This window comes from Homalodisca vitripennis, chromosome 6 (assembly GCF_021130785.1).
Source record: "Homalodisca vitripennis isolate AUS2020 chromosome 6, UT_GWSS_2.1, whole genome shotgun sequence".
NCBI lineage: Eukaryota > Metazoa > Arthropoda > Insecta > Hemiptera > Cicadellidae > Homalodisca > Homalodisca vitripennis.
In genome coordinates, this window is record NC_060212.1 from 159,496,217 (window position 1) to 159,509,465 (window position 13,249).

The window sequence follows — 13,249 nt, forward strand, 5'->3', positions numbered from 1 at the left end:
TACTATATAAGAGTTAGCAGTCATTTATTGTAATATGCGAAGAATTTTTTTATATTTCAAATGATGATTATAATCCAACTGATTTCTCACTCCTAACATTATCTGGTGAGCAATCTTTTAACTTGGCCAGGAGTGTGTCCTAAAATATATTTTCAATATTTAATAATTTTTTTTAATAAAAAAAAATATTGAACTTATCTCAGAATATTTTAATTGCTACGAGATTGCAATCCCATGGATATCTAGAAGCGGTACTAATTTCAATTGTTGAGATATTAAGGTAGAAAGGTTAATAAATAGGTCTGCTTTATTACAGAGAATGGCTGTTGGAATAGATGGGACTCCCTTATTGTTAAAAGTTCGCTTATTGTAAAATGATTTTCTAAGCCATGAGGTAGTACCATCCCCTGCCTGCTTTGACTGGAAGAGGCTGAAGCAGAGTTAACCTCCCCATTATCCAAAGTGACATGACAGTATCTTCTATATCTCCTTGGATGTGACATGAGATTCAACAGGAGGTGGCCCTAATCTCCAATCTTACCCATACTGAATATCCTGTCACTCTGGAACCAGTACTAACATCCTTATAGGATTAAGTGGAATTATGAGAGTTTTCCTCAGCTTCTTGTTCTAAGTAAAGAGAACTCTGGTTAACTTTTGCTGTAGAGTATATGCTCTTTTATTTTTCTGCTTAGGTCTATCTCTATTCTCGTGTTCTGTTCAGGAGAATTCAGGGATTTGACTAGAATTATCAGAATCCTAAAACCTGTCACTTTAATTTAATCCTTGTGTTGAATAAAGATATTTGGAGGTATTATGGTTTAATGTTCCTTACAGTTAAAAGGTCTTTCTAAAAGCGAGTCAGAAAGAGAAGGCATGGAGTTGCTTAGAACTCTGGGGATAAAAGAGAAGAAAGACGATTTGGCATCAAAACTGTCTGGAGGGATGAAACGAAAGGTGTGTTTATCCATCGCTCTCATGGGAAATCCACGGGTAAGTTGGCACATATTACTTATGACCTATGTATTCACATATGCTTATTTTCTAAACTGTTATTTCTTAACTCACTGACTGGTACTAAATTACAGTTTGTCTACTTGGAGTCATACAAATTAAGCCTCTAAATAGTATAGTGGTTACAAACTACATTATTATTACGTTATAATGTAATAAAGCCTTTATGCTCTGTTCCTTTAAGGTGTTGTAGACTGTTCTTTAAGGATAAGAACACCACTAATTCTTCTTTCGGAATGTTCACTACAGGTTCTAATGCTGGATGAACCAACTTCAGGGCTTGATCCAGAATCAAGGCGGCAAGTTTGGGATGTGCTGTTGGTATGTTTTAGGTTATTTGGCATTGCTGATCATACCATTTGTATGAAAAATGCATACAATTAGATTTTGCTAATAAGGAATCTATTCTACAAAGTCTTTAAATCATGAGTTCTTACATAAAGTATAATACACATTTTTGTGCCAATTATCATTTATTCAATATATTTTAAAGTGAAAAGAGTGCACACACACACACATCTGATGGTTCTCAACAGCAAAGCAAAATATATCTCAAAATGTTAATCGTGTTAACAATGTTTAGACATGTTGTGACCAGAAAACTTATCATGGCCATATGCTGTATTTTTACTTTTATTCCTACTAGAATTATTGTGAGCTAAAAATGGGTTTTATTACACTTTCTATGATTACTATATTTACTTTAAATTCCTTCAAAATAAATTACATGTAATTCAGGTAATTTAATTCTCTATATGAATTGCGTTTTAGTCATTCTTCATCTATGAAACTATTTTTAATTTCCTTAAAATTTACAGACGTTTACTCTTTGTTATAACAATTTAATTTTTTACAGCCTTATTTTGTAAATTATTGTAACATAATGCTGTATTAATAGTTTTAATTTTAAAATATAGTCTGATAAACTCTAATTTGATCAATTAATTTTTAAATTTTCAAAATTGTTGTTATTCTGTATTACATTTCTTGAGTTATTTATAACAAAAGTTTAGTACATTATAATTTATTTTAATTACTTTGAACATGTTTTGTTGAAATTTAATAATTTTTAATTAGATAATTTTTATACAATTAATTTTAATTTTTGGGTGTTATAGCAAAATTTTGTTGGAAATGTATATACTTGAAATTTACAAAACAAGACAATTTCCGTCTGGTAACCATATACTATATAATCTATATTTTCAATATTCAATTTATTTTAAATGTTGCCAAAGATTTTAGTAATTATTCTGTAAAAAGATTGCATGGTATTTAATTTACCAAAATTATTTACAATTTATTAAAATAACAATTTTTAGATTTATTTATCTTTACAAGTTAATGATTTCTTCGGGAATTAAAAAAGGTTTGTAGAAAGAATAGAAAAACACACTAATGTAGGTTTTTCTTTATCAAATTAATATTTCTCATCACAAACTGTTTTTATTTGTCAAAAGATAAGTAAACTAATTCATAATTAATTAATTGTCTTACATAAATGTATCAAAGGAGAATAATTTTCTGCTGTATTCACTATCCCAAACAACAAATTATATAGCTTTCTTTACAAATATTTCCAAATGGAATGAAAGAGGTAACATATCAATGTGAAATATGTTGAATTTTGGATTGTCAAGATCATTCAACCTTCCAAAGTTGAATTTAATTTATTTGCAGGCTTTTCGAGGACATCGAACTATAATAATCACGACCCATTTCATGGAAGAAGCAGATGTGTTGGGAGACAGGATAGCCATCATGGACCATGGTCAAGTCAGTTGCTATGGCACCTCTATGTTCCTCAAGAAATTGTACAGTAAGTCATTACTTTTAAATTTAATACAGAAATTGGAAAATATAAATGAAATATATAATTTAAATAAATTTGTAGTAAACACCTGCAGAGTAACCTGAAAATACCTTCTGTTACTTTGATCAGCTGTAACGCTAACAGTAGATGAGTCTGAGGGAAGGGGTGGTCACATATCCTCTCTAATGTCCAACACTATTTTTAGTCGTCAATATGGTTTATTTAAGAGTTCATCGTAAGTTTGCAGTTCTGTACTTTTGGTGTAAAGGGCATTTTATTTACAGTACGAAATACCATGAAATGAATTAGTTCTTGCTTGATCGAAAGACTGTATTACAGCGGGTTGAGAATTTTCGAACAACAGGTTTGGCATAGAAAAAAATAAACTGGCTGACCTAAAGTGCTTGAATCCCTTAAAACACTGAGGCTGTGAAGTAGTCTCTTTTGATATTAGTGTTGAGTTTAGCTCCATTTCACCTTTCCCTTAGTGTAGCAACTTAAATCTGACACTGCTACATACTTGAGTCCTGGAGATTAGGTCTGTCTGGTGAGACACTTTTTTGCAGTGAAGAAGCACACTTTTATTTGATTAGTTGTGTTAAAAAACAAAACTTATGTTATTGGTCTTAAACTTTCCATGGGAACTCACATAGCCTATACGAGTATGCACTCAAGCAGGTTAAAAACAATCGGTGACTTGACGACAGCATGTACTGTCTATTTTGCTCTGTTTGAGACGCACCTAAGATACGTCTAGCTGTTTGGGTTCTATGTCCCATACTGCTTGCATATCAATAGAAACACCTTTGGTCCTTTCCTGGAAAACCTGTCTCAATATATAGACATAAGTTTGGAACTCTAAAAAAAACATGGAAAAACAGCTTTTCCAAAGGACATTAAATATCACATGGTGATAGCCTGTAGAAATCACCTTTGATTGTGTTTTGACGTATGCCACTCAACAGACATGATTTTCCAAATACAATTTTTTAAAATAATTTTATATTTTTTAATAAATAGTTTTTATATTATGTAATATTTTGGGTACTATTAACTGATAAAATATGAGAGGTTTTTTGGATCATTCTGACCTTATGAAGGCCTAAATAATAACAAAGCTAGTTAAAAAAATGAACTACAATATTACAAATTGACCAAATTTCACATTTAATTGAACCATATTTCTTAGAAGAAAATAAACAATTTAAGAAGAAAAGTTACTAACACCATAATATTTGTCGTACCGCCTCATGTTAAACTTTGTGAATCTCAATTAAGTCACATTCACCATTGTAATTTTGTAACAACAAATTGTTGTAATTATTATTCAGCTCTTTTTTTTCAAATTAATGGGATACAATTAGTGTTGAGACAATGTTTGTTACAGACACAGGATACCAACTGAACATACTTAAGGAAGAACGAGCACCAGTTAACCCTATCACCAGGTTGGTGGAGCAGCATGTAGCCAGCGCTAAAATGAAACTATCCAACCCCTCGCAGTTGAGTTACAACATTAAGTCTGATGAGTCACCCAGGTTTCCTGCACTCTTCTCTGCCTTGGAAACGTATAAGAGAGACCTCGGCGTAACTGAGATAGGAATTACTTGCTCTACACTGGAGGACGTGTTTTTGAAGTAAGTCTAGCCCCTTGCTGGTTTATATGTATTTCTGAGTTAAATTTAACTAATTTAGTAAAATGCACATTTTTAGATAGTTCAACATCTCATTTAAATTTCTTCAACAGACTATCATGTTCATGATGGGGTGACTCACTAGTGGCTCACTGTTGAGTCATGCAACAATGGTTTTCAAATACTAAATTTAATCCGGCTGCATTTTAGACGTAGAAAATTTGTTCATGGACACCAGAACTGTTTCACTCCAGAACATGTTTATGGAAAGAAATTGGCATTTTTCATTTTAAGTCAAAATTAACTGATTATTATATAAAGTTCGATAATTTCGGCCGTCATGAATGTGTTCATTAGTGATAACTGTAATATTTTACTCTTACAAAATTACAATGATAAAACACTACTTAAAAATTAAGCAGAAGAAAATAATGGTACGAGTGGTTGAAATTTCAACTTTCAAAAATGGTATTGCCTACTTTAATAAGGAGCATTGTATAAGGTGTGTCAAAGGTTTTGATTAGTTTTGTTAATGTATTAAACAAATTTAACTTCTTTTATCAAGTTATTGTTTTTAAAGAAATACTATATGGTGAGTGAATGATTACAAAATCTAAAGACCTACCTGTAAGGAAAATAAATTTTTTTTTTTAGATTGAATGCTGAATCACACTTTTTATTTGTGAACCATATATTATCTTACTGTGGGAAAAGGGTATAATTATTGTATATATTTAATTAGAACCAATAATAGTTTTGTATACATCCAAAGTATATTAAAATACTTCACCTTACTTTATTTGATACGTCGATTTGATAGTGTGTGAGTCTAGTGATTATATTAATTTACAATAAATATTTTTGGTGGATATTTATGTACCAGAAAAGCATTAAAAAACTCCCAATTGAATGATTCTAAAAGTAAGAAACCAATTCCTGCCTTGTTGTATTAGGGTTGCAGATGATGCTTCTCACAATGTCCCAGACAATGATGATCATCCAAACAACAATCACATTAGTAAGTTGCCTTATTTTTAAGTTATCTTTTCTTTGACCACAACTCACTATAAATAAGTAATCTTAATAATTAACTGCTCAAGGGGGTTTACCCCCACTCTATCGGCCCTCCCTCTATATTCCAATGTTTCCTTAACAAATGGCCTATAGTATGTCTGGAGTTCCAAACTCATTAAAATGTTCTTCTTTTTACAGTTACATGGAGTTTAATCCAGCAGACTAACTACGTTCCTTAACTTAAATCTTGTAAATTTAATATTAAATGTTATATTACGTAAGAGTTTATTACAAGGTCCCAATTCAAATAAAATAATTATTAATGTTTTATCATTCATAACTCTTTAGCAGTTTTAGATTCTCAATTTCCACTAATTAAATCTAAATTATTTTTGGAAGAATATTTGTAACTATTGTATGCAATTCTAAGGTTTATAAATGATAAAATTTGTTTGTTTATTAATTTCGAGCTACTCCTTTACCTTACCATTATAGTTTACTCTTCTTTAGACACCTCATGTTGTTACCAGTTAAAATATTAGTATTAATTGCAGTAATTTTAGCACTTGTGTAATACTGAAAAATATATTCTTAAAATCTTTAATTAAAAATTTGTTGGATTGTATAGTAACTTTCTAACCAATAACATGCTATTTTTGGATTTGTGAATTGCAATTTGTATTAATTTCTATTGTTTTCAACCTTTTGTAATGATAATAAATATTTTACACATGTTTATAACTTTTTACTGCAAATTTTTTTTAGTACTTCTGCCAAGAAGAAACAATTTTTATGCTATTCTTCCCATAGAGTAACTAATGTATAAAATTGTTACTTTTTGTTTTTACTATGAATTTAGTATGGAATTTTTTCATCCAAAATGAGCAAAATTACTAGAAATTATTAGCAATCAATCCGGTTTGCTGGCTGTGTACTCAAAATAAAAATCACCAATAGTTCAATAAAGTACAAAACTAATATTAAACTATTATTTTTCAGTCGAGGGCCACTCAAAATCATCTGGTACATCGTTTCTTCTACAACTAAGGGCTTTGGTGTACAAAAGATTTCTCACCAGAATAAGGACTTGGATCAGCACACTTGTATTTGTGAGTTTTCAGCAATATTTTCTCAAAATTATTTCAGCTGTTGTTTGTATTAACGTCTATTTGAAAATGTGTTGGTAGTTGTATTATTTGTAATTAAAATAACTAAAGCCAGTTTATTAGTAGATAGGTTCTCATATAGAAAGAACAAGGACAAATTTAATGTATGTTATCACATTGACTATGAACATTCTTTATGACGCAAAGGTAGGGTGAGACTGATCGATCTCACTCAGTATAGATGTAGTGAAGGTAAATATTTTTCTGTTAAAGAGTATTTACAGAAATCTAAGAAGGGGTGATGGAGAGTGTTGCAGCAAGGGATTGGAAGATGGGGTAATGGAGCGATAGAGAGAGGGAAGTATGTATAAGTTGGGGGTGGATAGAGATCATCCATAAGCAAAGAGCTTAGAAATGGTGTCATATAACTTTTAAAAATGATAATATATTTACCTCAACTATAGGTTTTTAAATTGACATTGATTTTAATAATTTGAAATCTTTAAGATTACCGTACAAATAATGTCATAGTTAAAAGTAATTTTTCATAATTTTTGCGGTATTTTGTCAAAGCGTTTTTGTCAGTAATTCATCCAGGTTGCAAAATGGACGGGTAACAAGCCAGTTAGTTGTTCAGTGCTTTCTTCTCTGCTTTGCCTGTCTTTTATTGCAGCTCTGGTGGAAGGTGGTTGAAAAGCTTCCTTCGGATGTATGATGGTTTCTTCACATACAAAGTTAGGTACTGGTTTGGTAGGTTATAGAGATCTCCATGTCTTGTGTTGTGATGGTGTATGTGTTTATATCTTGGTAAATATCCACCATCAACATACATTATTACTTCTAGGATGTACAATGAAGCTACTGTAAGAATTCATTGGCCCTTTAAAGCTTCTCTGCAGCTCTCTAGGTATTTAAAGTCCAGCCAAGATTCTAATAGCTATTTTTTCAAAATCTAATTTTTGTTGAGGTTATTCGCTGATGTACCATTCCAAATAACTAATGCTTAGTTCAGATGTGATTGAAAAAATGAGAAAAATGCTATTTTTCTGTTTCCTTGTGCATAATGGTTTTATTTGTTTTATGGCAGACTTTTATTGAGTTTTTTGCGGTCAAGATGCGGTTTCCAGGTCATACTCCAATCTATTGTAATATCCAGAAATTTTGCTTTTATTTCCATCTTAGGTCATTTTCTGTTACCACCAGGTAATTTCCACAACAGAATTCATATGCTGTGTTGAGAGCTATGTAAGAGGCTTCTGCTAGCATGTCTTCTGATTTCCCATGCTGCAGCAGAATAGAGGCAGAGGATCTATATGAGATGTTCAGAAAGAAGTAATTCTGTGTGAAGGAGTAGAGAAGGCTGGATGTTGTACATGAGGCTGGAAATAAGACATGACTAATTGCCATAACTAATGTGAATCATGGAGTGGGTAACACAAGCTAGGATGGTAGATAAGTGATGTAGAAGAAATTATAAAAGGGAATTAAATAAGAAGTTATATTCTATAAAATACTACAATAGTAGAAGGACAATCATAAAGTATTCAAAACTAATATTTATTTTGAAAATTATCATGCATGTCAGCCTAATGAATATAATTACAAATACCGCTATTGATGATACATGGCAGGAAGACAATATGAATCCAACTAAAAGAAATTACAGCAAAACAAGTAATGCTATGTCCAATACTGCTCACTGAGCAGACATGAATATTAGCCAATATTTCACAGGGAGGAGTTTATATCATAACTCCTGGGTCCTAATTGACCGTTGATTTCAGTAAATGTGGAACTCATTCACGCTATATCGAGCTCATAGGGTTAAATTTGTGTTTTATCAGGACAATCAGAAAAATGCTAAAGCTTTCTGATGGACTGAAATTTAAGAATTTCAAGTTTTTCATTTGCTACATCAAGAATCTGATGAAACCTTTAATTCATTTAAATATATTAGGTCTCCTGAGTAGTTTTTGAAATGACCAGATATTTAGGACGTGTAAGGATGAGGGCCGCCTCCTTCTTAGACTCCTGCAATCACAATGAGTCACATTTCCTTGGAAGAAGGGGAGGCTTCTGTCTTAAAATTTATTTGTCAAAGTGAGCAGGGTAGAGTTCTCCCTCACATCTTAGCTTATTAAACCTTTTGCCACTATGGGAGACTCACTTACACAACCATCCTTCATAGGAAACTTGTCCTATTGCTCAAGTTATCCTTGTCCTTAGTCCTTTACTCCAATATCCCAAGTAGAGGGGAGAATTAACTATAAAACAATATTTAAGAATAATTATTCAAAAGATGTTTGGAGGACAAGTTGAGGTATCCAATTTCTGACATTTAAGGCGATGAGACAATGTACAGGTTGTATGAACATAGGAGAAATTTCATGGAATGAGTCAAATTAAGTCACTCACTAAAGGAAGTTTTCTATTATGAGCACAGCCAAAAAAACAGTTGTTGGACCAGGGTACTCTAGACCAGAGAGAACTCCATGGGGGGGGGGGGGGGCTCCAGCTTCCACACTGATGGTTTAATGTGTCTTCAAATTAGTTCATGTTCACTGGACAGAACACATGCACGAGGCACATCAAAGGTTAAACAAAGGAGAACAAAAGAGGTATAAACAATGGTGAGAGATGAAAATGGATAAGAGATAGGATGGTTAACAGAGAAGTGAGTCTGTGCAGAAGACACAAAAGACAAAGTTGAGAAGATGGGAAAATATAGAAAAATGGTAGAATGTTAAGTGTGACAACGACTATGCCATTACAAGAGATGCAGCTCCACTGTTCAAGGTACAAGAGTAGTTCGGTCTTGATAAATTTCGAATGGTTAATCGAGGGACAACAACTGATCCCTCTCATTTTTTAAACTTATTATGGCTAATTAAATAAGACTTCAGTATTACTAAATGTGCTAAAAACTAAAAATTGAGGTTTATGGTTAGTGAATGCCACTCCTGTACATCCATTGCCCAGATGTAAGAGACACCACCAGTTTTTGCTGCAGTCACTGTAGGTTTACTGGTTCATACCTGCCAGAAGTGAACCCTAATGGAATAGTAAGTAGTTCACTTATTGGTTTCACTTAGTAATTAGCAAAACTCACATGTTCATAATTCATTTCAGATAATCATTCCTGCATTGATGACAGCATACACCGTGTATATGATAATGAGCCAGAACGTCGTGTCTGATCAGCCCAATTTGTCAATCAGTCTGAGCAACTTCCCAGGGGTCCACGTGGCTGTCTCAGCTGACCAACAGACTACCTCTAACTTGATACAGAACCTGGTTCGATCTGGCGGTGCCACTCCTGATGTTGTTCCCGCAGACACAAATTTTAACAATTGTGAGTAGTTTTTTCATTAAATTTAGCAATGTCATGGATGTTCTTATATCATTATAAATTTATATTTTGGTTACATGTTTGACTATTTAAAATTTTACCTTGATACCTCAGATGCTACTGATATGAAATGAAATCGTCTTTATTCACTGAGTGGGGTTGTACTAAAGATTCCTCACTATCACTCAACCTGAGTTGTTATCGGACAATTTTAACAAGTGTTTTTAGCTAAGAGTTAAAACTGTCTACTATAGCTTTCACAGCATTTAAAGTGTACTGAAAATTAGGTTCATTCTTTGTTTTATTGTTGTCTCTCTACAAGTGGTTGTAAAGAAGTAATAAACATAAAAATTAAAAGTTATCAAAGCTTATTACAATTCCCAATCCAACATACCAAAATGTAAACAATAGAATAGAATAATCAGTACATGAAGATGTACTAGCATGAACAATTCAGTGACATATATGCAACTTAGTTTATAAAAGTAATAATTTATTATTATTTTTAAAATAAATACAATGCATTACCAGATGTACAGATTAGATTATTGAAAACTAAAAAATGTATTATTATTAGTGGGTTTGTGTGGATTTTAAAACTAGTATTATTGTATAAAAACAAACCCTTTCTTGTTAAATGATTGAAATCTTTTTGATTTAAACTTATATGACTTTTCAGATCTTGGAGGACAGATAAAAGACAGCCTGATCAAGTATGAAAGAGAGATGATTGCAGGATTCCAGTACAACAGTAGTGTTTTGCTCGGGGAATTCAGTCATTACTTCTTACACTCACCAGCCATAGTGTTCAACTTGGTAGCAAACATTCTCCTGCAGCAAATCAGCCCCTCATCAGCCATCACTGTCTCCAACCACCCTATTACAGTCCAGATGAATGTGAGTTTTTCCAACTACTTGTACTGTAGTTAAGAGAACTAATCAAATTATACATTTTTTGAAACCAATAATCCCTATGCGAAGTTCAATATTTTGTAATTGATAACATCTCTACTTAGTTGCTGTGTGTACCTTTGTACTATGTGATGAATATTTGTGGAATTAAACTATAATATAGTAAATACGAAGTACAACAGTATAGTACATTCCCAAATTAGTATAAAAAATATTTTTCCATTTACATGAAGTTAGAAAGAAGCGTTTATTATGATACAATCTAGAAGTATTCAATAACTATCAATGTATAACAAATAAAATTCATTTTTGTATGAAAACATTTTTACCAATTTATTGCAAGTGTAGATTTTTCTGCTGGTTTGGTTCAATTACTAGCACATGAGACTGGCAAGCAAGGAATCATAATTTCGGTAATTCTGCTATGGTGACTGAGATACTTTCTCCCGTCCAAGTAGATCCTCAAAATGCCAAATGTAGGAAAAATGTAGTCATATAAAATTCAGATATAAATGTGGTACAAAAATATAAAATTATTAATAAAAATATAACTCACAGTATCTTAACACTATCTGACTATCTGCTTTGATACAAATTAAGTAATAGTGTAAATTAAAGAAATTTAATGTAGACATAGTTAACACACAAACCTTTGCAATGATTCAGAGTTGTAAAAAAATGTTGATTTCCAAACCATAGCATTTTGATTTGATACTCATAGAACTTTAGTTTGTTTGAATACGAGAAACTTGTGGTATATATCACATTTAGTAATGCTGATGTATTCCTTTTCTTGTGGGAAACATTTATTAAATAGCAGATGCATCAAATATCTGATTCTTCAAGATTCATTTTCAAATGAAAGTTCATCAGAAAGAGTAGACTTTTTATAAAACCAGGAAGGAAAAAACTGCTAATATTGTTAATTAATTAAATTGTTAAAAAAGTTTTAAAGCTTAAAGCTCTTAAATCTTTTTTGATGAAAGAATACAAATATCTTTCATAACAGAGTGTAATACCACAGTAAAAACTTGCATTAATCAGATCATTAAAACTATTTATGACAACATTTTTCTATTTGTTTTATGGGTTTTACTCATACTCAGCTAACGATTTAATTTAATAAGTGTAAACTTAAATAATTGTATGTAGATGATCTGTTAGCACTGTTATGATATTTTTCGTTGCATTTTATGTAGATAATGAGTAATAATTTTTAGTTGAATCCAAAATTCAAACACTCACAGATTTGTCATCACAAATCAACTATATTTATTCCTCTATTCCTCCCTGATTTAATTTGATTGTTAAAGTAGTTGAATGGTGATATCCGCTCTGATCTAAGATTCTGTTTGTTGCAGCTAGATATATGTGACTTAGCCTTGCAAGCCCCAGGGAAGGCCGAATTGTTCCCAATGAGAATGACTGTCATGACTCTAGGTCTCATGATCGTGTCTATGAGTTTCATCTCGTATCCACTCAAAGAACGTGTGAACAATTCAAAGCAGCTTCAACTTATGACGGGCGTCTCTCCTCTTCTCTACTGGTTCACAAACCTGTTCTGTGACTTCATAATTTTCGTCATTACTGCTATTTTGATGCTTGCAGCTCTCTATATTTTCCAGACACAAGATATTTTATCCTCCTCAGGTTATATAGGTGAGATAGCATTATTATGGAAAACGTGCTTATGCTACAAAATTAAGTTTTATAAGTTACATCTGCCCAAGTTTTAACCGAAATGGAAAAATAGTTGATGTAGCTACAATATTAGAATTTGTATTTAATGTAACTACAGTGATAATACAGTGTATTAATGGTTTTTAATACTGCACACATTATCTGATAATACTCATATCATTCACTAACCTTCATTACACTAAAATTTATAACATCTATTAATTTATTTGTGTTTTTACTGTTAAAGGTACCTTGATTTTGGTCTTCCTACTGTTCGGGCTCAGTGGAATCTCCTTTGCTTATTTATTCAGTTTCTTTGTACAATCATCGGTCAAAGCCTCAGTTCTCTTCATCTTAATTAACTTGTTTACTGGTAAGTTTGCTTGGATAATTCTCGTTTTTAATTCATTTACATTGGCGATTTTTACTGTACTATTAACAAAATGAATTATGTATTTTATAATTTTATTTGTTATATGAAAAACTGAGTTTAGCAGTTGAACAGTTACTTATGTATATTTTAAATGAGGTAACCATATGAAATTAATTAATATTTATGTTATGAGTGATGTATAGTATGAATAGATTGTGAAGTGAGTTAAGAAACTGATAAACAAGTAAGATGGGAGATCTTGGTGGTCAGAGGGGATTCCTCTCTCAGATGTTTACTAGCTCTACACAAAACTGAAAAGGTGTGGCTGTGAATATAAAAAAATGAGTAAAAGAC

General features: G+C 31.8%; 1 protein-coding gene across 1 annotated transcript in view; it reads left to right on the plus strand.

The window, feature by feature from the left end:
- Positions 1-13,249, plus strand: part of LOC124365097 (phospholipid-transporting ATPase ABCA1-like) — a 53,992-nt gene that overhangs the window by 26,410 nt on the left and 14,333 nt on the right. Inside the window, exons 11-20 of the mRNA XM_046821035.1 lie at positions 838-993; positions 1,264-1,335; positions 2,695-2,833; positions 4,215-4,464; positions 5,415-5,479; positions 6,475-6,584; positions 9,711-9,933; positions 10,610-10,827; positions 12,204-12,501; positions 12,770-12,895. Of these exons, the coding sequence (XP_046676991.1) occupies positions 838-993; positions 1,264-1,335; positions 2,695-2,833; positions 4,215-4,464; positions 5,415-5,479; positions 6,475-6,584; positions 9,711-9,933; positions 10,610-10,827; positions 12,204-12,501; positions 12,770-12,895 (1,657 nt within the window). The remainder of the gene's footprint in view (positions 1-837; positions 994-1,263; positions 1,336-2,694; positions 2,834-4,214; positions 4,465-5,414; positions 5,480-6,474; positions 6,585-9,710; positions 9,934-10,609; positions 10,828-12,203; positions 12,502-12,769; positions 12,896-13,249) is intronic.